Raw genomic sequence first — 21999 nt, forward strand, 5'->3', positions numbered from 1 at the left:
AGTTTATTAACATCAGATATAAGTTCTCTGTCACCAATGGTGCACGTATACACATGTCTTAATCAGAGACTTGGTTAAAGAATCCCCTAAATCTAAAATAAACTCCTATTTTGCCATAGTGGACAGAATTACATTTATTATGAACGCTCACCCGGCGCTTTGTCAGGCACCGCTGGAGAGTGATCTTTAATATGCGTGAAACTATAGAGCAGGTCATGAAAAGATTCACGGACCTCATGAACCGTTTAAAATTTTATTTAGTTTAGACTTTCGTCTAAAGATTGTAGTATTGACGGCGCCGAAGGTTATGGCTTAGGTCATTGCTTAAACTACACACGTATACGGAATATTTAATTAAATAACTGGTGATGTTACAACCAAAAGTTTTAATCAGAGCCTTGTTCATGATTTGTCTAAATCTAAAATAAACATTTACTTTTTGTCAGTGTAATGGTGAATTATTTTACCAACATTGAGTTTTAGAAATCTTTACTCGTTTACAACACGCACCCGCTGTGAGACACTCAGTGGTGAGACGCGCACGGGCTAGAAAGGAGGGAGGGATGGAGGGGGAGAGAGACGCTGGCGGCAACTGTCAAACACTACCTGTCAAAACACCATCTGTCAAGGGAGTCATAAAACACAATCTGTCAAAACACCATCTGTCAAGGGGTCATAAAACACGACCTGTCAAGACACCATCTGTCAAGGGTGTCATAAAACACAAACTGTCAAAACACCATCTGTCAAGGGGTCATAAAACACGACCTGTCAGAACACGTCCTGTCAAGGGGGGTCATAAAACACGACCTGTCAAGACACCATCTGTCAAGGGTGTCATAAAACACAAACTGTCAAAACACCATCTGTCAAGGGGTCATAAAACACAAACTGTCAAAACACCATCTGTCAAGGGTCATAAAACACGACCTGTCAAAACACCATCTGTCAAGGGGTCATAAAACGCCATCTGTCAAGGGGTCATAAAACACGACCTGTCAGAACACGACCTGTCAAGGGGGTCATAAATCATTAGTTTGACGAATGGTGGTCCTATACAACTACTACTGTTTTACTATTATAAATTATGTTTTGAAAATGTAAATTAATATTATTGCTGTTATACTGTGCATGTTTGTATATTTTTTATTTGATATATAATAATAATAATTTGATATACTGTTGGGTATAGTTTAATCTGCATCAATGCATCATATTCTCTAAATAATTCTTTAAAATGAAAAAAATATATTGCTCCATTTTTATTTCTAAAAGGCTAAAACGTCTCTGCTGTTGTGTCCTGCTGACAGGCACGGTGGACGGGAACAGCAGGTGACGCAAGTCCCTCTGCATGTTAGGCGGACGCATTTCAATTCAAGTTGTGGACTTCAGAGGCTGCCCCTTCGAAAGAACAAGTCATGCCTTCAAAGTTCGCATCATGTGAAGGTTCCAACCTTTGAATAGACCCTTGTACTGTTTGTATACAATCATGACGTGGCAACGTATGCGCGCACAGTTTGGCAACAGAAGTATGGCAATACCAGATCTGTGTAATATAGTGGAGTGGATAGAAGACGTAAGCAGATGACCAAATATAAAGTGGCCAGATACATGTATATTAGTATATTATATTAGTGCAACCAAGCACAACAACCAGACATTTTGATGCTGAGAAACCGTTTTAATAAACCTTCTGAGTTGCTTACACATTAGAACCACTGGGGAACAACACCACTTCTGTTGCCAAAATGCGCGCACAGGCTATTTGATCATGTGGGCTGTAAAAGGGTCTATTGGAATTCACCCAAAATCTCCTACAGCTGCTTGCAGTGCTACATATCATTTAGGCTGAGAAATGAACACAACAACGTAGACAAAGGCAAGAGGTAAATGCCATTAAACATTAGCTTTCTGTATGTTTATGTGTTGAAACATGATTGTGGAGTAAATATAACCTGTATGTTTGTGGCTTTTATGAATGTATTTTGTATGGTATTTGTTTTTCCAATCAAATTACACTTACCTCACTGGTGGTTTGTATTTTTCTTGTTAGACCCTACTCTAAGAGTTAGAAGCTAATTTGTGACCCCTCCTGGCAAATTGAGTCACAATGGGCAAATATTCAAAAGCTTATATCTCAGTTACGTATGGAACCCTCATTCCCTGAAGGAAGGGAACGGAGATGTCATGGTGTGATAGATGTATTGGGACCAATTCGTGGGAACAATCATCTTCGAGAAACTTGTAAAACACTAAGGAACATTTGCCTGCACTATTTGCATCTGCTGGCGCCGCCCTGCCTCACAAGTACAATACCAAATCAGTTATTTTCGCTGAGAAAGAAGAGCCTCTAGTGCCCGACCAACATCAGCAATGGTAGAGCAAGTCCTTGACGACGGGACTTGATGTCTCCTTCCTTCAGGGAACGAGGGTTACGTACGCAACCGAGACGTTCCCTTTCAGTCTGTCACTATGACGTCATATTCTTGAGTTCTGTCAACGTACAACCGCAGTGCGCGTCCGGGACATAACAAAGCTAGGGCTGGATCTGCCTCCTCTCAACCTGATCTCTGTAAGGAGTGGTGGGAACCTTGGGCACATAGCTGGGCCTGGGCTTTAGTGATACGTTAGAGACAGCAGGCGCAAACTGAAGGCACGAATCGTCGACTGTAAATGCATGGAGGTCCCCTACCCTCTTAACGGAGGCCAATGCAACCATGATCAGAGTTTTTATTGAGGAAACTTGATTCTAACTCACTGTAAATGCTCGAAGGAAGAGTCCTGAATGGCTATCAGCCCAATGGACAGGTCTCAAGGACGTGGAGGATTCAGTCTCTGTGCTCCTCTCAGAAACATAATGACCAGGTTATGTTGTCCCACTGACCTGCCATTTATCAGGGCATGGTGAACTGAGATCACAGCAATGTCTACTTAAATGGTGGAGGAGGACAGCCTTCTCTCCAATCGATGCTGAAGAAAAGAAAGCACGACGCTGATCGGGCACCACTCGACGAACAGGTGTTAGATACTGCTTGTGGTAAATAACTTAGAACCTCTGTGTCACGTTCAGAGACCATACATGGAGGTTCCACAGGTCGGGACATGAAGCCATATTGTGCCCCCTTCCTTAGAGAAAAGGTCCTTCCTCAGGGAAATCTGCCAGGGGGGCTGTCACGAGGAACATGAATTCTGGGAACCATGTCCTGGTGTGCCAGTAAGGAGCCACCAGTAAAATGTGGGGGGTGCCGTCCAAACCCCTGAGACTGCAGGCCCATTGTAAGTGGCCCCCCACCCTGTGGTGGAGGCATCTGTGCATACTGTGGCATGCCTGGAGACCTGTTTTCAGGGGCACACCAGCCCAGAGAAACAATGAGTGAAAGTGCGATGGCACGCTGGTGTGATGGTCACACGGTGCAGGCTGCTGTGCGATGCCACGCTGGTGTGATGGTCACACGGTGCAGGCTGCTGTGCCACGCCCTAATCGAGAATTGTAATGAGGAAAAATCGGGTTTATGGCTGCAAACTAATCTTGGGGACGGATGCATAGAGAAATGCTTTTTACTTCAGCATCTTGAATGGAATTTTGTGAAGTGCACGGTTCAGCAAGCGCAAATCCAAGATTGGTCGTAACCCACTGCTTTTCTTTGGTACTATGAAGTGACGGCTGTAAAACCCCGCAGGCCAATACGCAGACGCCATGCTACAGATGCTGTCATAGTTTTCAATGCTAAATGTAATCAAGGCTCTGAGAAAAGCAATTTGTTACTTTTGTCCCGCGTTACTTTTGCCCCGATAATTCCCTACTTATTTTTATAAAAACCTTAAATTCGACAAAAATCTACATTTCTCACTTTTTTCCCTATTGCTCAAAATTAGACGGTGCTCATTCTGAATAATTTAGACAGCACAGGTCACATTGTTTCCCCAAAAGGTATTCCTAAAACAGTATTCCTTGTTCCTGCGAAGTGAACACATCAAAAAGAATGACAATAGTTTGGGATTCAAACATGCCAATTGTTCTAGGAACTATTAAAATGTTCCACTGATGCAACAGGGGCTAGCTAAAACTGTATACCTCAAACTGGGGCCAATTCATATGCATCCCAGGACCATGATAATTACTGAACCACTTGAGATCTTCCTGTGTGTTAGCAGCCAGAATGGTGCGTTCAAACTCACGGTACACTGAAGCATAGCTGTAGCATGTAGAAAACAGAAGATTTAGACACACTTCAATCAATAATTTTCAATCAATCAATTTAATTTTCAACATCATAGACTAGGGATGTCCTAAGCCAGGGGTGTCAAACATATGTCCCAGTGTCAAATCTGCCCCGCATTATGATTTATAAAGTTTATTAACCTCCTTAGACCTGACATTTTTTGTTGTTTGCACCATAATATTTAATTCTGTATAACTTGAACCTGTTGTACACATACGTAGACAATTACACTGCTTCATGTTCTAAGAAAAAAGTTTGGTTATTATACTTATTGATTTATCCTAACCCCAAAACAGCTGGAAGAAATCTGAAAAAAGACAAACCAAAACCCGGGTCTTAGGAGGTTAAATAATGCTTTTATATTGTAGTCGCAAATGTCTAGTCAATTTTCAGGAGAGTGGCAAAACAGAGACGTTTTCACAGGTGAGGCGTAGACCGCATGCGGTGCTTGTGCATCCTGCTGTTTCCTCGGGCATGGCTCTTTGAGCCAGGTGCCAAGGACAGTGGCAGCTGCATGGTGATTCCGGCGCTTGTCGGTTAATGTGTATGAAATACCGCAATGGTGACATGCGACAAACTGCAGTGGGTTCTAGTTTTAAAAAGGGTTTTTATTAAATGTGGTGCCTGGTCAATTTAGACTATCATGATCATCATGGATCCTCTCCACCTGATTTAAACACAGAGGTCTAGAAATGAGAGAAGCACCAACCCCAAAAATGGAAATGTTGATATAGTGGTCAAAGAGATTTAAAAGCATAATGACTGTGATTTATGACTTTAAAGGCATTCTTAGCGAATCTGTGTGATGTCACTTCTTGTTTATGTTCGAAGTGTTGTCAAACAAAACGGAGAGTAGCTAACTCCTTCCCCTCCCTTCCGTGCTTTCTGAACGAGTCATGAATGCGCCCAACCCCCACTCCCAAATCCTTCTTGTCGTTTATTGGCTGGAACACTTTGTTATGTTTCGTGGTGGTAGATTTGACCACTTTGGTTTTGTTGCAATTTGTGGAGCCTGGGCTGTCTACAGAGACCGCGTTTTTTTACAGTGTGTTCATGGGACAGGCAGATAGCAGATAGTGAGGATATGTTTACTGTATGAAACAAAAAAGTTTAATTGCCTAAAATGCGTGAATTCGCTTAGAGCACCTTTAAACTGTATTTGGTACTGTAATGCTTTACAAATGCAATTTAGCATTTTCTTTTAAAAAATTATGAATGATTTTGGCATTACTGTATTTAGCAATACAAAGAGGATAAGGTATACGCAAATGGTATAATTCTGTTAAAGTTCCATTTAGAGGAACTTAAATTAAGGCTTTTCTACCCAAGACCAGTGGGTTTTTACAGATGTACATTTGTGTTTATTTTTATTCTACTGTATGAGTGTATTAATGTTTCTGAGGGTTCATGAAATTTGGTGATTACAGAGCCATGTTTTTCTATTTTTCTTGCTAAATAATTTGTAGTTTGTTTAATTAATATTAACAGGTTATCAGCACTCTAAGGTTTAAAAAAATTATCCAACCCTCACATGGTGATGTTATTTACCATCAGGTCCCCAGTTTGACACCCCTGTCCTAAGCCAAATTCAAAATAAATAAATAAAATATATATTTTAGACTTATTCAAGGCACTTATTAAGCTTTAAAAAAAATAATTTAAACCTGAAATTAGATTTCAAGTCAGTAAGTTCTAACAAATATAGCAGACCTTATGGATCTTAGGATCATACTAACTTTTGATTTTCCGTCAAGTTGAGATGTCGTTTAATGTCCAGGAGAGCCTCTTTTAGGAATGTCAGTCGCCTGACCTCATGTTGTTGACACTGGTCAAACACCTGCTCCATGCACTCCATGTACTGAGGTGTGTATTTTGACAACTCATCCAGAGACTTCTCATACTTCTCCTTGGCCTGTAGTGCACACACAAACAGAAACACACATCAAGTGAAACAGCACCATGTTCCGATAAAAAGACTTCAATTTAACAAAAATTGCCAAATTCTTTTATGTTTTGCATTACTGGTCACAATTTACTTTAAACATGTCTTCAATTATATACATAGGGTATCAATTATTAATGAGCATTAAATTTTGTGTTACATTTTGCAGCATTTAACTAATTCAACACAGTAATGCATCTAATAAAGAGAGATTCATGGTTATACTGTATCTGTTGGGGGGATGTAATCTAGTAATAGTATACTTTATTGTCCTCGAAAGGAAAATTGTGCTGGACTACATGTTATTGCAAGACATACAATAAACAAATAGTAAGTCAATATTTAACAACAATAACCTCAATAATAATGACAATAATATAACCCTATTAAAATAAACATTTGTTAATAAAGCACACAAATACTGGTTTAAAATAATTCTTATATCAATTTAATTTACACATCTAAACTCTGTATCTTTTGCCGGAGAGAAGCAGTTTACTTGGCATGCAGATCAATTTAGACTATCATGATCATCAAGGATCCTCTCCACCTGATTAAAACAAATTCCTCATTAAAGATCAAAAAGGTTATGTTCATTATGCGCAACAGCGTTTAATTCTGTCAGTGCCAGGTGCATCAACTTAAACCCCATTCACACAGACCTTTGGTCCCCGAAAATACCCGTAAAATTGCCAGACAAGCGTCTGTGTGAACACAAACTCGTCCGGTAAATCTTCTGAGATCGTTGCTGGAAAGAGGACCTAGTCAGATACACGGAAAACCCTGTGTGTGAACAAGAAGCTGAAACAATGCCGTAATGGTCGCATGTCGTAGTGAGGACGCGAGCGTCATCACAACAAAAGTTATGGTTCAGCTCTTTAAAAGGAGAGATTTACATGTATATCAACATTCACAACGAGAAATGTCGCAAACTAGATTGAAGCAGTTATCAGGAAATGATAAATGAGACGCATAAACAATGACACGCGTATGCGCAAGTTGTTTCAACTTTTTAAAATGAGGGATTTAGATGCAATACAACATTCACGACAAGAAATGTCAGCAAACTGGACTGAAGCAGATATCAGGTAAGTTAGCTCGTCACTTACTGGGCAAAAGCGGAGTTCATTCAGCAGCATAAAAGAATATCGCGTGACGTGCTCATTTGAGCTGTAATAAATGAAAATGTCCGCACTCATCACAACAAGATATATCGTTCAGCTCCTCAAAATGGGGGTTTTAAATGCATTAACAATCATGATGAGAAATGTCTGATTAAAGTGGATTAAAGTGGATTAAAGCAGAGATCAGGGAGCACATCAAATATGGACTGTAATACCATACCTAATATATATTATATCATGAAATATGTTGGTTTGTTGACTGGTATAATAAAATGAAGATTAAGGAGATTGTATTTGATCCAACCGTCAAATGGTTATACATGACCACGCCCGCCGACAGGGGGGGACAAACGGGTCTGTTGTCCCGGGCCCAGGGTGGATGGGGCCCAGAACTGGAACCTATGGAATAATTGTTAAAAAATAAAGAAAATATTTGATTCATTTGATTTGAAGTTCAGTACGCTCAAAATGTCCGTTCAGACTGAGCACATGTCCGTTGCTCAGAAAATAAAAGAAAAGAAGAAAATATAGGCCTTATAGAGGAAAATAGAATTTCTAATTCTCCCCATTAGGAATCTGTGACCGCAGATATAGTCACTGCATCGCGTGTGTTTAGTCTGTGCTGTTTGCTGTGAGTTTTTTTTTTTATTGCTACAATACAAAGAACAATACAAAATGCCAGGGACAGGAGTAAGACACCAATTGCACATACATTACACATTTTAATTAAAAATAAAAAACTATATATAAATACAGACAAGATTATACAGATATATTAAATAAAAAAGGCCTTGCTAAATCACAATAACTTAAACTTTTCAAACAGATAGACAGTTTTGACAGCTTTTTTGTTTTTACTTTCCTTAACAGTATTTATATATATTTCTACTTCTTTTAATACCACCGAGAAAAAAGGTTTCCGGTTACTAAATTTACAGCAATGAATATGGTACTTCACAAGTAAAATTAACAGGTTGATTATGAAAGCCTCATTTTCCAACTTCGAATCATATTTCAAAAAACCAAATATTACATTTTCATATAATAAGCTAAAGTTAGACAGTATTTTAACATTTATAAAATTACAAACCTCACACCAAAGCCTCTTTGTATACTGACAATGCCAGAAAATATGTGGGACTGTTTCTGGTTGTAATAAACAAAATGAACAGTTCACATCAATATCCTTAATAAATCTGGTTAAAAAGTGTTTTGCAGGGTAAAATTTATGTAGTTTCTTAAATGAAATTTCTTTAATTTTATTTGTAATAAGATACTTATTAGGTAATACCCAAACTTTCATCCAATCAATATTTTGGGTGAACTTTGACCAATAAAAAATAACATATGGCTTACTAACAGTTCCTTCCTGAAATAATGAGCGAATAGCCTTATTTTTCTTGCTAGATGAAAAACAAATTTTCCCACAGAAAGTGTCAACAGGGTGAAATAAGGAAGCATGTTTTGAGTATGATATTCCCCTACATAAAGATACAATACTAGAAGAGACAGCACCTATTACAGAGGCATATTCTTTTGGGGTTACAGGAAATTCAAAATATGAAAGAAACTCCTCATAAGTCATCAAGTATCCCTGAGAGTTCAGCAGCTGACCAACCAAAGGAATCCCTTTGTCAAACCAGGTTTTCATGAATATACTCTTGTGCTTATAGACAATATTACAATTATTCCAAATGTAATACTGGTGTGGAGAAAAATTGTGTTTGTAGATCAACTTCCACACCAAAAGTACTTGCTTGTGAAAGGCTGACAATTTAACAGGAAGTTTTTCAATTTTGTAATCACACATTAACAGAAATGAAAGACCACCTATTTGATCAAAAACAGTGTTAGCAACAATATTCCAAACAGAAGAAGGGTTACTCAAAACTCAAAAAAATACTTCAACCAATTAATTTTGAAGGTGTTATTGTCACACCCAGGGGCTGGCTATGGTTTGGCTAAAGCCACCCCCGTTTTCAACTTCCACCTCGAGGAGGTCCCCAAAGCCAACCCAATGACCAGACAACAACGAGGATAAGTAAGTATAAAAACAATCTTTATTTATTTAAATATTTAAAAGAACTTGGGGGAAATGGGGAAAGGGCAATTAAAATTAGGGTCTCTGGCTCTGCCCTCCAGGTGGGTTACGGCCAAGGCAATGACGGGAAAAGGGGGGGGGGCGTAGAAGTCAGGCTCCTAACTGGTCCCTTTTATCCGTGGCGCCCTCCTTTTTCCTTCCTGGAGGCAGAATAAAAGCAAAATGAGTGTTTACGTATTTTTCCTGTCTGCATACCTTTTCTCTCCTCACGGGGGCTTTCCACACGTGCTTTTACTGTTCCCTGTCGTATCGTTCACTCTTCCTTGCTCTTCCTTACTCTTCTCTTGCTCCACAGGTGGCAGCTGGGGCACAAAGATACAGTTAGTTCGACTTGGGTTGCTCTCACCTCTTCGCTGGTTACAGCTAACGGTAAGTACAGGTTTCACACAGCTCGTTCTCTTGGTGTTCACTCTCTTTCTCTTTCTCCACAGGCAACGGCTGGGACACAAAGGCACAGTTAGTTTGACTTGGTTTGCTCTCACCTCTTCGCTGGTTACAGCTCACGGTAAGTACAGGTTTCACACAGTTCGTTCTCTTGGTGCTCACTCTCTTTCTCTTTCTCCACAGGCAATGGCTGGGACACAAAGGCACAGTTAATTCGACTTGGTTTGCTCTCACCTCTTCGCTGGTTACAGCTCACGGTAAGTACAGGTTTCACACAGTTCGTTCTCTTGGTGCTCACTCTCTTTCTCTTTCTCCACAGGCAACGGCTGGGACACAGAGGCACAGTTAGTTCGACTTGGTTTGCTCTCACCTCTTCGCTGGTTACAGCTCACGGTAAGTACAGGTTTCACACAGTTCGTTCTCTTGGTGCTCACTCTCTTTCTCTTTCTCCACAGGCAACGGCTGGGACACAAAGGCACAGTTAATTCGACTTGGTTTGCTCTCACCTCTTCGCTGACTACAGCTCACGGTAAGTACAGGTTTCACACAGTTCGTTCTCTTGGTGCTCACTCTCTTTCTCTTTCTCCACAGGCAACGGCTGGGACACAAAGGCACAGTTAATTCGACTTGGTTTGCTCTCACCTCTTTGCTGGTTACAGCTCGCTGTAAGTACAGGTTCCCTTTCAGTCGGTCACTATGACGTCACGTCGTGACCGACGAATTGGGAACTCGCTTAGAGAGACCAATCTGCTTCGAATACTACTAAAACGCCAATGAACTTGGCATTGAGATATTTGCATAATGCTGGCGCCGCTCCGCCAGGTGCGTATATAAGCAGCAGGTGCAAATAGGGAAATTAGCTTTTTATCGCTTCGAAAGCCGGCAGTATCTGCTACTGAGAAGCTACTTTACTCTGTTGGGATTTGATTGCTGAAGTTGGTTGGACTGGCAGTACCACAGCGGACGCTTCGCTTATTCCACGGCTCTACATCTGTTTGTTTGTTTTGAGTTTAGTGTGTGCGTTGCCCTTCCCTGTGCGCATCATCAACTGAACATCTGAGTGAATTTCCCTAAAAGAGTGATACGAGAGAGCTTTGTGCCTTGTTAAAGGCAGCCACTCTCTCGTATATCCGGAGATCAGCGTCCTTTTCAGGATGGCTTTTCGTCCGTGCGATCTTGTGTGCGGCAAGTACATGGGTCCGAAGGACGGTCACGAGCGTTGCCTTTCGTGCTTGGGCATCGAGCACGCAGAGGCGGCGTTTGCTGGGGGTAAGTGTTCTCACTGCGAGAATATGTCCCTTGTGGATTTGCGGAGACGGTTGTCTTTCCTCCGGGAAAAACGCAACCCTCGTCATGCGAGTGCTGAGTGCCGCCACGGGGCAGCTGCGAAGCTCTCAAAGGACGACCTCCGCATCACTGTGCTGAGTCGGTCGGGGGATTCGTCCTCCTGCTCTCAGCCTCCTCATCCACAGCCGGTTGATGTGCCAATGGAGACTTCAGCGTCGTGTTCTACGATGTCTCTAGAATCTGTTGTGCCGCCCTCCGAATCCACAGAAGCCGCAGCATCTGAGGGTGGGCCTCCTCCCCCTGACGTGGACCCCGACGCCCTTCCTCCCTCTGGTCGGGTTGGGACGCTGGAGTTCGATCCAGAGATGGTGGCCGTGCTCGCTCGAGCAGCGGAGACCGTAGGGTTAGAGTGGGTTCCCCCCTCAGCCCGAGCCGTCCCGCCTGGATGATTGGTTCTTTGGAGCTGCCCGGGTTTCACAACCCTCTCCGCCGGTACCATTCTTCCCCGAGGTGCACGAGGAGCTGACTAGAACCTGGAAGTCGCCGTTTTCTACCAGATTACGGCCGTTTCAGCCCTCCCCCCTCACCTCCCTCACCAGCGGAGCCGCTAAGGGTTATACGGGGATCCCCCCCGTGGAGCGTGCGGTCGCGATGCAACTGTGTCCGGCTAACGCTCCCTCCTGGAAGGACCGCCCAACCCTCCCCTCTCGTGCTTGCAGACAGTCGTCCGGTTTAACGGGCGCTGCCCATCAGGCATGTGGAGAGGCGGCTTCAGCCCTGCACGCAATGGCGTTGCTGCAGGTTCACCAAGCGAAGGCCTTGAGGGATCTGCACGAGGGAGGACACGACTCGCCTGTCCTTTCGGAGCTCCGGGCTGCCACTGATCTGGCTCTTCGCGCTACGAAGGTGACAGCGCAGGCGATTGGTCTTGCCATGTCCACGATGGTGGTCCAGGAACGCCACTTATGGCTATGTCTGGCGGACATGTCGGATGCGGAGAAGAACAAGTTCTTAGACGCTCCAGTGTCCCAGGCTGGTCTGTTCGGTGAGTCGGTGGAGTCTTTCGCCCAGCAGTTCTCCGCCGCCCAGAAGCAGACGGAGGCGATCGCTCAGATCATACCCCGGCACAAGCGACCTGCATCTCGCCCTCCAGCGCCGGCTGCCCCGTCTGCTCCTCGCCGAGGGCGCCCTCCGGCGGCTGCCTCCGCCCCCCCGCTAGAACATCTTCCAGGCCACGGAGGGGGAACAGCCGTCGGCAGCCCCACCTGCTTCCCGTGGTAAACGGAAATCGAAGCGGCCCTGAGACGGGCGACCTGGATTTGTATGGGATCACTCTACGGGAGACGGTGATGGCATCGCTCCCTCCACCGGTAGAGGGCCGGGTGGAGAATCTTTGGTTTCGTTTTGTTTCTGTTCCGCCGGCTTCTCAGCCGGCACCCACAAAACCACAAAAAGAGTGCATTCCTATTCCTTCTCCAGGTCTCCAGAGGATCGAGAGAGATGTGAGCGGGCATTCACATGCTCTTCCTCCCTCTCCTCTATCGCCAGCGGGTGTCCTGAGGAGTCCGAGTTCTCCGCTGAGGAGATTGGACCACCAGCACCCTTATCGGAGTCTGCGCTCTCCGCTGAGGAGACCAGACGACCGTCTCCCTCAGCGGGCTCAGGTCAGTGTCACACACGCACATACTGTAGATACTTATGCTGTCACAGCAGACGTACCGGCAGTACCACCTGTCTCGCTTCGCTGCCCCACCGCGGGTACCCCGGTAGTGCCGTTAATTCCCCTCGTACGGTCCCTGGGGGCTTGGCTGAACAAATCTCTGCAGAGGAGGTCTTTCAGGATGATAACACCGAAGCAAATATTCAATTCAATTCGCCCCCAAGATTGGTTTGTGGCAATAGACCTGAAAGACGCGTACTTCCATGTGTCCATTCTCCCTCGTCACAGACCGTTTCTCCGGTTTGCATTCGAGGGCCGGGCATACCAGTACAAAGTTTTACCGTTCGGGCTGTCTCTCTCTCCCCGTATGTTCACGAAAGTAGTGGAGGCAGCGTTAAAACCCCTCAGAGAGAGCGGTGTTCGCATATTGGCTTACCTCGACGATTGGCTTATAATAGCGAGATTTAACGCTTCGGCATCTCGCCCGTTTGGGTCTTCGGGTCAACTGGGAAAAGAGCAAACTCTGCCCGATCGATTTATCGGCGTGTTTGACAGAAGAGCGCGTCCAGTCAATTCTGACTTGCCTCGGTTCATTTCGAGGGAAGAATGCGGTCCCGCTGAAACAATTTCAGAAGCTCCTGGGGCATATGGCAGCAGCAGCGGCCGTGACACCGCTCGGACTGCTCCATATGAGACCGCTTCAGCGTTGGCTTCACGATCGAGTCCCGAGGAGAGCGTGGCGCGCCGGCATCCATCGTGTAGCTATTACACCTGCGTGTCGCCTAACATTCCCCCCGTGGTCGGACCCCGCGTTTCTCAGGTCCGGTGTGTCCATGAGACAGATCTCTCGGCATGCTGTTGTACACACAGATGCGTCCGACACTGGCTGGGGTGCCACGTACGACGAGCTTACAGCTTCAGGGGTGTGGACAGCACCCCAGTTGCACTGGCATATCAATTGCCGAGAGTTGTGGGCAGTATATCTGGGACTTATACGCTTCGCTACGGAGCTGCGAGGGAAGGATGTACTAGTATTCACCGACAACACTGCGACCATTGCGTATATCAACCGTCAAGGCGGTTTGCGCTCCCGTCACCTGTGGCATCTCGCTCGTCATCTCCTCCTTTGGAGTCAGAAGCATCTGAGGTCCCTTCGTGCCATTCACATTCCGGGCTCGCTCAATACAGCAGCGGACGCGCTTTCTCGAGCTGCGCGCCCCGGCGAATGGCGACTCCACCCCCAGACGGTCCAGCTAATTTGGAAGAAGTTCGGTCGTGCGCAGATAGACCTGTTTGACTCGCCGGACGATACCCACTGTGGCCTATTTTATTCACTAACCGAGGGCAGCCTCGGCGTGGATGCATTGGCACACAGCTGGCCTCGGGGGATGCGCAAGTACGCATTCCCCCCAGTGAGCTTAATCGCACTGTGCAAAGTCAGGCAGGACGAGGAGAGCCTTTTACTGATCGCCCCATATTGGACGAGCAGGAATTGGTTTCCAGAACTAATGCTCCTCGCGACAGCCCCTCCCTGGCGGATTCCCCTGAGGAAGGACCTTCTTTCTCAAGGAAGGGGCACATTATGGCACCCGCGCCCTGACCTGTGGGATCTCCATGTGTGGTCGTTGAGCGCGCGCAAGGTTTAGGTGATTTACCACAAACGGTATCTAACACAATTGACGCGGCACGAGCTCCATCCACAAGACGGGCTTACGCGTTTAAATGGAACCTTTTCGTCACCTGGTGCTCTTCGCAACGCGAGGACCCCAGAGAATGCCCTATTAACATCGTGCTTTTATATCTTCAACATAGGTTAGACGGTAGGCTGTCACCCTCCACCATTAAAGTTGATATCGCTGCTATTTCTGCTCATCACTCACTTATCAACGGCAGATCAGTTGGCCAGCATGATTTGGTTAATAGATTTTTAAGAGGCGCTCGTAGGCTAAACCCCTCGCGCCCTCTTTCTATTCCTCCCTGGGACCTGTCCATGGTGCTGAAAGCCCTTCAGGCCCCCCCGTTCGAGCCTTTGCAGTCTGCGAGTCTGAAGCTTTTATCAATGAAAGCTCTGACCCTGCTAGCATTGGCCTCAGTGAAGAGAGTAGGGGAATTACATGCATTCTCTGTTGATGATTCGTGCCTTCAGTTTGGTCCTGCTGCCTCGAGCGTAACATTGAGGCCCATACCAGGCTACGTGCCCAAAGTTCCCACCACTCCTTTCAGAGATCAGGTGGTGAGCTTGCAAGCGCTGCCCCCGGAGGAGGCAGACCCAACCATGGCTTTGTTGTGCCCCGTACGCGCACTGCGATTCTACGTGGACCGCACGCAAAGCCTCAGGACCTCAGACCAGCTCTTTGTTTGTTATGGTGGCCAGCAGAAAGGGAAGGCTGTCACCAAGCAAAGGATGTCTCATTGGATAGTTGATACTATCACCCTGGCTTATAATCTTCAGGGTATTCCTTGCCCCTTTAATTTGAGAGCGCACTCCACACGGAGTGTTGCCTCATCTTGGGCTCTCGCTCGTGGTTCCTCGCTAACAGACATCTGTCGAGATTGCTGGTTGGGCGACACCTAATACGTTCATTAGATTCTACAGTGTTCGTATCGAGCCTGTATCCTCTCGTGTTCTTTCCTCACCAGGGGGAGCACGGAGAGCAGTCTCGCAGGTCGGCTTGCAGCCTCCAACTGATGCTTCATAACTGTGTCAGTATGGAAGGCCTTCAGAGCAAAAATGCGTAATGGTTTGAATTGTTCTTCCTCCGCTGCCTTGGCAGCCTTTGTTGCGGAGCATTGGCTGTCAGCCTTCACTAGCTGTATCCTCGCGAACCTACGTGTTGGCTCGGGCTCCACATTTGGCTCGGGCTCCACATTGTGTCCCACCGGGTTCCTTTGTGAGTATTTTTCCGTGGGGTTAATCCTACCAGCCCACGTTTCCCTTAGCAGAGCACTGCTTTGCTTACACAGCCACGGCTGTCTTTTTTCCTCAACTACGGTTGACTTTCGCCCACCATTAGCCCTTAAGAGGGGCGGTGGCTTCCGCAGCGTTCCTATCCCGCTCAGGTAGGGCGCTTCCCAGTTGCTGGCACTTCTGTGGGGTTAAAGGAACATCTAGTGCCCGGTCTTCTGCCCTATCCTATTTCTCCATTCCCTAAGGGGATTTGGAGGGTTTTTCTGCAGACACTGGAAGAGGTCAGCCCCTAGTGGCGTTTTGGTAGGGATTCCCAATTCGTCGGTCACGACATGACGTCGTAGTGACCGACTGAAAGGGAACGTCTCGGTTACGGATGTAACCCTCGTTCCCTGAAGGAGGGAACGGAGACGTCACGTCCCGTCGCCACAGGTGCTGCCACCTGCTGTTACAGCCGGTCACACTTTCCGGCTTTCTCAGCGAAAAAGAAGCTAATTTCCCTATTTGCACCTGCTGCTTATATACGCACCTGGCGGGGCGGCGCCAGCATTATGCAAATATCTCAATGCCAAGTTCATTGGTGTTTTAGTAGTATTCGAAGCAGATTGGTCCCTCTAAGCGAGTTCCCAATTCGTCGGTCACGACGTGACGTCTCCGTTCCCTCCTTCAGGGAACGAGGGTTACATCCGTAACCGAGACGTTTCACACAGCTCGTTCTCTTCTGGAATCCTCCTTGCGTTCCGTTTCGGTGCGGTGCGTTCTCCGTCCATGTAATCAACAGAATTAGAAAGGGTTCCAATATAATACCCAGGTGGCGGACTTACAACAATTGGTTTCTCTTAATAGGTCAGATCGACAAGCAGTTTTCCAGGTAACGTCGGGGACAGACCCTCACGACGAGCTCGATGGTCACAGGGGGTGGATACGTCGCACCGTCACACCAGGCCGAGCGCTGCCCTTCTCTGGTTGCCGTTAGGCGATCGTATACCGTGCAGGGGCGCCCCTTTGTAGAGACCACGGGACGGCGGAATTCCTACACCTTACTCTCTGCAACAGTAAGTATTACGTAGGTAAAAACATCAACAGTAGTGACCCTTAGTCGTACTCACACGTACACCAATCGTCCAGTTCTTCACCGCTGTTCTTTAGAAACACCCCAAACGTCTGGACGGGAGATCGTTCCATGGCACCGCTTCGTTACATAGGCCTGAAGCGTGTTCACAACATATATTAAAATATACTTCACTAGGACCGGCAACCTCTTCGTCTTCCTTTGACAAAGTGTACGAAGGCGGGGGTTTGTCTGACAAGACAAACAGCAATACACAGCAGTACACAGCACCACGTCAAAAGTGAAAGTTTCCACAGCACAAAAACTCACCCACCACGCTCAAGTGTACACAAAGGACGCCCGTCTCCTTCCACTTTGCCCAGGTCCGATTGGTGATGGAAAATACGGCCTAGCTGATGGTCTTGTCGCTGTGCTTAGCTTCCGTCAAATATTCCCTCGGCTCACCCACCACGCTATCTTAGGGGTAGGGCCGCCCTCCTTCTCCTGGAGGTATCCACTGGAAAGACAGGTTAGTATACAAAGCGTCTTCACAAAATATTATACTCACGAGTACTGTGAACTCGTTGTCTCACTGTCCTTTGCTTCTGGTCCACACAACAGGCAACATCAACCCTGCAAACAGGGCGTCTCTTCCAGTGTTTCCACAATTCACTTGCAGGTTTGTACTCACATAAACTCCGTTCTTCTCCTTGTGTTGTGTCTTTGTTTACGATATCATCCGTTCGTCTTTCAACCTTTAAGGTTCACAATATCTCTCCAACTATACCGCTTCAGCCTGGGAAAGAGAGCTGGACCGCTACCAGCAACGTACCCGATGAGTACACGCAGCACTTCAATACAACATCAACAACCAGCCTCTAACTGTGATTTAAACTGTCCTTTTATACTGGCCTGCTCAGCGTGTCCTCCAATCATCGCCGCTCCCGTTAACTAGGCACAGCTGTGTCTAATTCGCCGATTTTCCCTCCCGCGGCGTTACCGGAAGTTCTGGTGTTCTTCCTTTCCGGCCCGGGTGGAAACACTTCCGGGCGGAACCAAACTTCCTTAACTTTGGTTCCGCCCCTAAAGATCGTCACCTTGTGACATTATTTAGGACAGAAAAATCTAAATAATCTAGACCACCATTTTTATATGAATTAACTAAGACTGATTTCCTAATATAATGCAAACGATTTTTCCACAGAAAATGTAACATTATTTGATCAATTATCTTATTGTTTTTATTATCTGAATGAATTGAAAAGGCAACATAGGTAAGCCTAGAAATTCCTTCCGCTTTAGCCAGCAGAGCACAACCTTTAATTGACAGATCTCTCTGTAGCCAGAGGTTAAACCTACTTTTAACCTTCTTGATCACATGATCAAAATTAAGTGAGATTCTGTCTTGTTCATTTTTGGAAATAGCCATACCTAAATAAACTGAGGCATCCTTAACAGGAATATTACAAATAGAATTGTAATGGCAACTCTTAAGAGCAAACAATTCACATTTTTGTAAATTCAGGCAAAGACCTGAAGCATTTGAAAAGACCTTAATGATTTTGATTGCAGGCTGAATTTGACTATCATTTTTTAAGAAAAGAGCAGTATCATCGGCCAATTGACTTATCAATACGCTTTGTCCATTGACTTGAATACCTTCTAAATTACTTGATTTAATATAATGATTAAACGCCTGCACAACAATAAGAAAGAGATAGACTGAAACTGGGCAGCCTTGTCTTACATCTCTTTTTAAAGAAAATCTTTGTGTGGTGCCATGGCTTAATTTAACTGAACTGTTACCGTTTGCATAAAGAGTTCTCATGGCATTGTTAAAATAGCTTCCAAACCCAAATCTTTCTAAACAATAAAAAATAAAAGAATGTTCAACGGTTTCGAAAGCCCTTAAAACAATCTAAAAACAAAATAAAACTGTCATTTTTGATGAGCTCAGAATAGTCAATAAGATCAAAAATAAGTCTAATATTATTGAATATATGTCTGTTCCTCATAAACCCAGATTGGTTTTCATCAATTATTGCATCTAAAACTAATTTTAACCTTTGGGCAAAAATAAGAGCGAAAACTTTATAGTCATTATTCAACAAACTGATAGGTCTCCAGCTATCAATAAGCAGTAAATCTTTTTGGGTTTAGGAATTAAACAGATTAGTCCTTGAGTCATGGTTGCAGGAAGTTCAGAGGACCTTAAACTTTCAGAATACACTTCAAAAAGGAACGGGACAAGAATATCAGAAAACTGCTTATAGAACTCAGCAGTAATTCCATCACTACCTGGTGATTTGTTACATTTTAGACAATCAATCGCATCCTTATGCATTTCAGCAGCTGTAATTTCAGCAGCTGTAAATTTTTGGTCCTCTCGACTAAGTATATTTACATTCTCTAAATACGTGCAAAAAGTTGACACATTCATTTCACAAAATTTTGAAGTGTATAAATTGGACTAATAGTTGTAACAAAAACTAGAAATTGTAGATAAATCATCTGAGGTAGATCCATTAATATTAAGTTTGGAAATAGAATTGAATTTAGCTCTAGACTTTTCAAGATTAAAAAAATAAGCAGACATCTGTTCACCATGCTCTAACCATTTTTGTCTTGATCGAATAAAGGCTCCTTGTGCTCTCTTTCTGTACATATCATCCAATTTATTTTGTAATTCCGCTAGGCGCACTCTCTGTTCATCCAGTAGATTATCATTGGAAATATTGGTTAAACATAAAATTTCTTCCACAATTTTATCCTCTATAAGACGTTGTGATTTAGCTAATGCACTACCAAATTTTCTCAAATATTTCCCAATTTCAAATTTTAATAATTCCCAATTACAATTAAACAATCCTTCATTTTTGGCTTTTACCCAATAGAAATTAATGAGTCTCTTCATTTCCTGTTTCACTTCATTGAATTTGAGCAGAGAACTATTCATTTTCTAGTATGAGTGTTGTCTGTTACAGCTGAAATTTGGAGAAATATTAATTTTTATTGAAATAGCCTTATGGTCAGTTAGAGGAGTTGCCTTTATACCAACTTGAATAATTTCCTTATCAAAGTTATTAGAAACAAGCCTAAAATCTATCCTAGAACATCTGGAACCTTCCTTATTGCTCCAAGTAAACACATTGTCATCTAATTTTTTTTCTCTCCAAATATCAACAAGATCAAACCTACCCATAAACAGCTTTAAATTGGAATTTAAATTGGATGGTCGCCCTGGTAGCCATCTATCAGTAGATTCATTCAAAACAACATTGAAATCACCTCCTAAAATTAAATGGGCATCATGAAATTTGGATAACCAATAAAGAAGTCTCTCTTCTAACAAAAATAATAACTGGTCATTATCAGATTTTCTGTTGTAACCATAAACATTAACTACTATAAATATTATATTGAAGCTTTTTTAAACTAGACATATGAAGTGGCCATTTTCGTCACTTTCTGAATGTAAAACTTCACCACCAAAATGATTTTTTAAGCAAGAAACCCCTGCCGAGTGTTCTGATCCATGGGACAATCAAATATCATTGCCCCACTGTACACGCCAAAATTTTACATCAGAGGCAACTGAGTGAGATTCTTGGAAGAATACAAAATCAAAATTAAACCGTTTAGTAAACAAAAACAAGGCCTTAGGCTTAACAGATTCTCTTAGACCCCTGGCATTCAAAGAAATAAAGGAAAGAGACATAAACAACTATCTCTAGAATAGGAAGAACAGGAAAAAAAAGAAAAAAATATATACATAACCTATTTTAGTTAAGTAGCTATATGAAGTTGAGGTAGGCAAAAAGGTCAGAAAAATAATGTAGCACCATTTAAAAACTTTTAGTGCAAATAAGCTACTTACTGTTCAGAAAAGAACATATTATTGGTAAACAACAGTAAATTAAATTTGCTGCATTGTTCATTAAAGGAGAGTCAGTGAAATTACCATGTTATATTAACACGTAGTATTTCACTCCAGACGATTCCTTCTCAAACCAGAACAAGGTAAACAGTAAATGTTAACTATTAAATCAGCGGGTGAGAGTAATTTCACCTTCACCTAGTATAAAGGCTCTAGCTCCAACAAAATAAGCAATCTTTCCAGCAGCTTGAGCCTTCTGAAACTCCGGCCATAACATCATTCTTCGTTCACGGTCTCCTTTCGAGAAGTCCTCCCTAAACTGCAGCCCGTTGTCACGCAGATATGAAGAATTCCTGGCTGCCTTCCAAATGGCATCTCTGTAGGTGCGCGTAGAAAACTGGATTATGGTAGCTCTAGGCTTATCGCCAACGCTGCCCCGTTGTGGTTTCCCAAGACGATGAACAACATCGACGGCTTCTGGAAGATTTTCCTTTTCGCTGGGAAGCACAGCTTGGCAGATCTTAACAACTTCAAGACGAATGTTTTCATCAGTCACCTCCGGAATACTTATAAGCTTCAGGTTGCCTCGTCTCATGTAGGTTTCAAGATCATCCATTCTTCTTTGCATCAGGCCGATCGGTTGCTCAACTTGATCAACACGTCGCTCTAAGCACGTCACCTTAGCTGCCACAGCTTTTAGCTCGGAAGTTACCGCATCCACCTTTACATTCATATCAGAGATTTTCTGCTCAATTGCGTCCGAGCGGCAGTTAATCAGCTGCGTTATGTTGTCTAGCTGAGACGAGACATCAGCATTTATACTGACACTGGTTTTTTTCTTAACATCTGGTGGCTTGCATGGAGTAATCGGCAGAGCTGGAAATTCCTCTTCGGCCAAGTTAAACGAGTCCTCCTCGCTCATATAAACAGCATAGTCCTGTCCACCACTAGCATGTGCGCTATCATCAGCATTTTTAGACTTGTCTAAGTGAGCCGAAAGTGCTCGCTTACAAACCATGATGCAGCAAAAACTTTTGTCAATAATACACAAAACCGTGTTAACCAAGTATAAAGAATAACTACATACAGCTTATTAGCAGCGTCTTAAATCAAATTTGGTGCAAGCACACAAAAAATGTGTCCGCTCAGGCTACCATCTTGGTCCCTTCTTCTTCTTCTTCTTCTTCTTGTATGATTTGCGGCAGTTTAGACACTGCTATGGTGTATTAATGCCCTCCACAGTTCATCTGAAGAACTTTGCCTCACAGTTTATATCCTTGAGTAAAGACCGGTGTGGAGTAAAAAATTTATTAAAGCCTTTGCTGTTACATAATCGTCCCTTCTTCTTCTTCTTCTTTCTTTTATTGGCGGGTGGCACCAACTTTAAGGTGCATTATCGCCACCTACTGTATTGGAATATGGACCAGAGTTTCAGCATTACA

The 21999-nt window shown here is 44.0% G+C and overlaps 1 protein-coding gene across 2 annotated transcripts in view; it reads right to left on the minus strand.

The window, feature by feature from the left end:
• The window catches only part of pacsin1a (protein kinase C and casein kinase substrate in neurons 1a), a 315211-nt gene that overhangs the window by 41676 nt on the left and 251536 nt on the right, over positions 1–21999 (minus strand). For both annotated transcript variants that reach the window (XM_065282588.2, XM_065282589.2), the window contains exons 6-7: positions 5960–6135; positions 4076–4196 (exon numbers count right to left, since the gene is read on the minus strand). In XM_065282588.2, the coding sequence (XP_065138660.2) occupies positions 4076–4196; positions 5960–6135 (297 nt within the window). The remainder of the gene's footprint in view (positions 1–4075; positions 4197–5959; positions 6136–21999) is intronic.

The sequence above is a fragment of the Paramisgurnus dabryanus genome, chromosome 21, assembly GCF_030506205.2.
Source record: "Paramisgurnus dabryanus chromosome 21, PD_genome_1.1, whole genome shotgun sequence".
In the NCBI taxonomy this organism is placed as follows: domain Eukaryota; kingdom Metazoa; phylum Chordata; class Actinopteri; order Cypriniformes; family Cobitidae; genus Paramisgurnus; species Paramisgurnus dabryanus.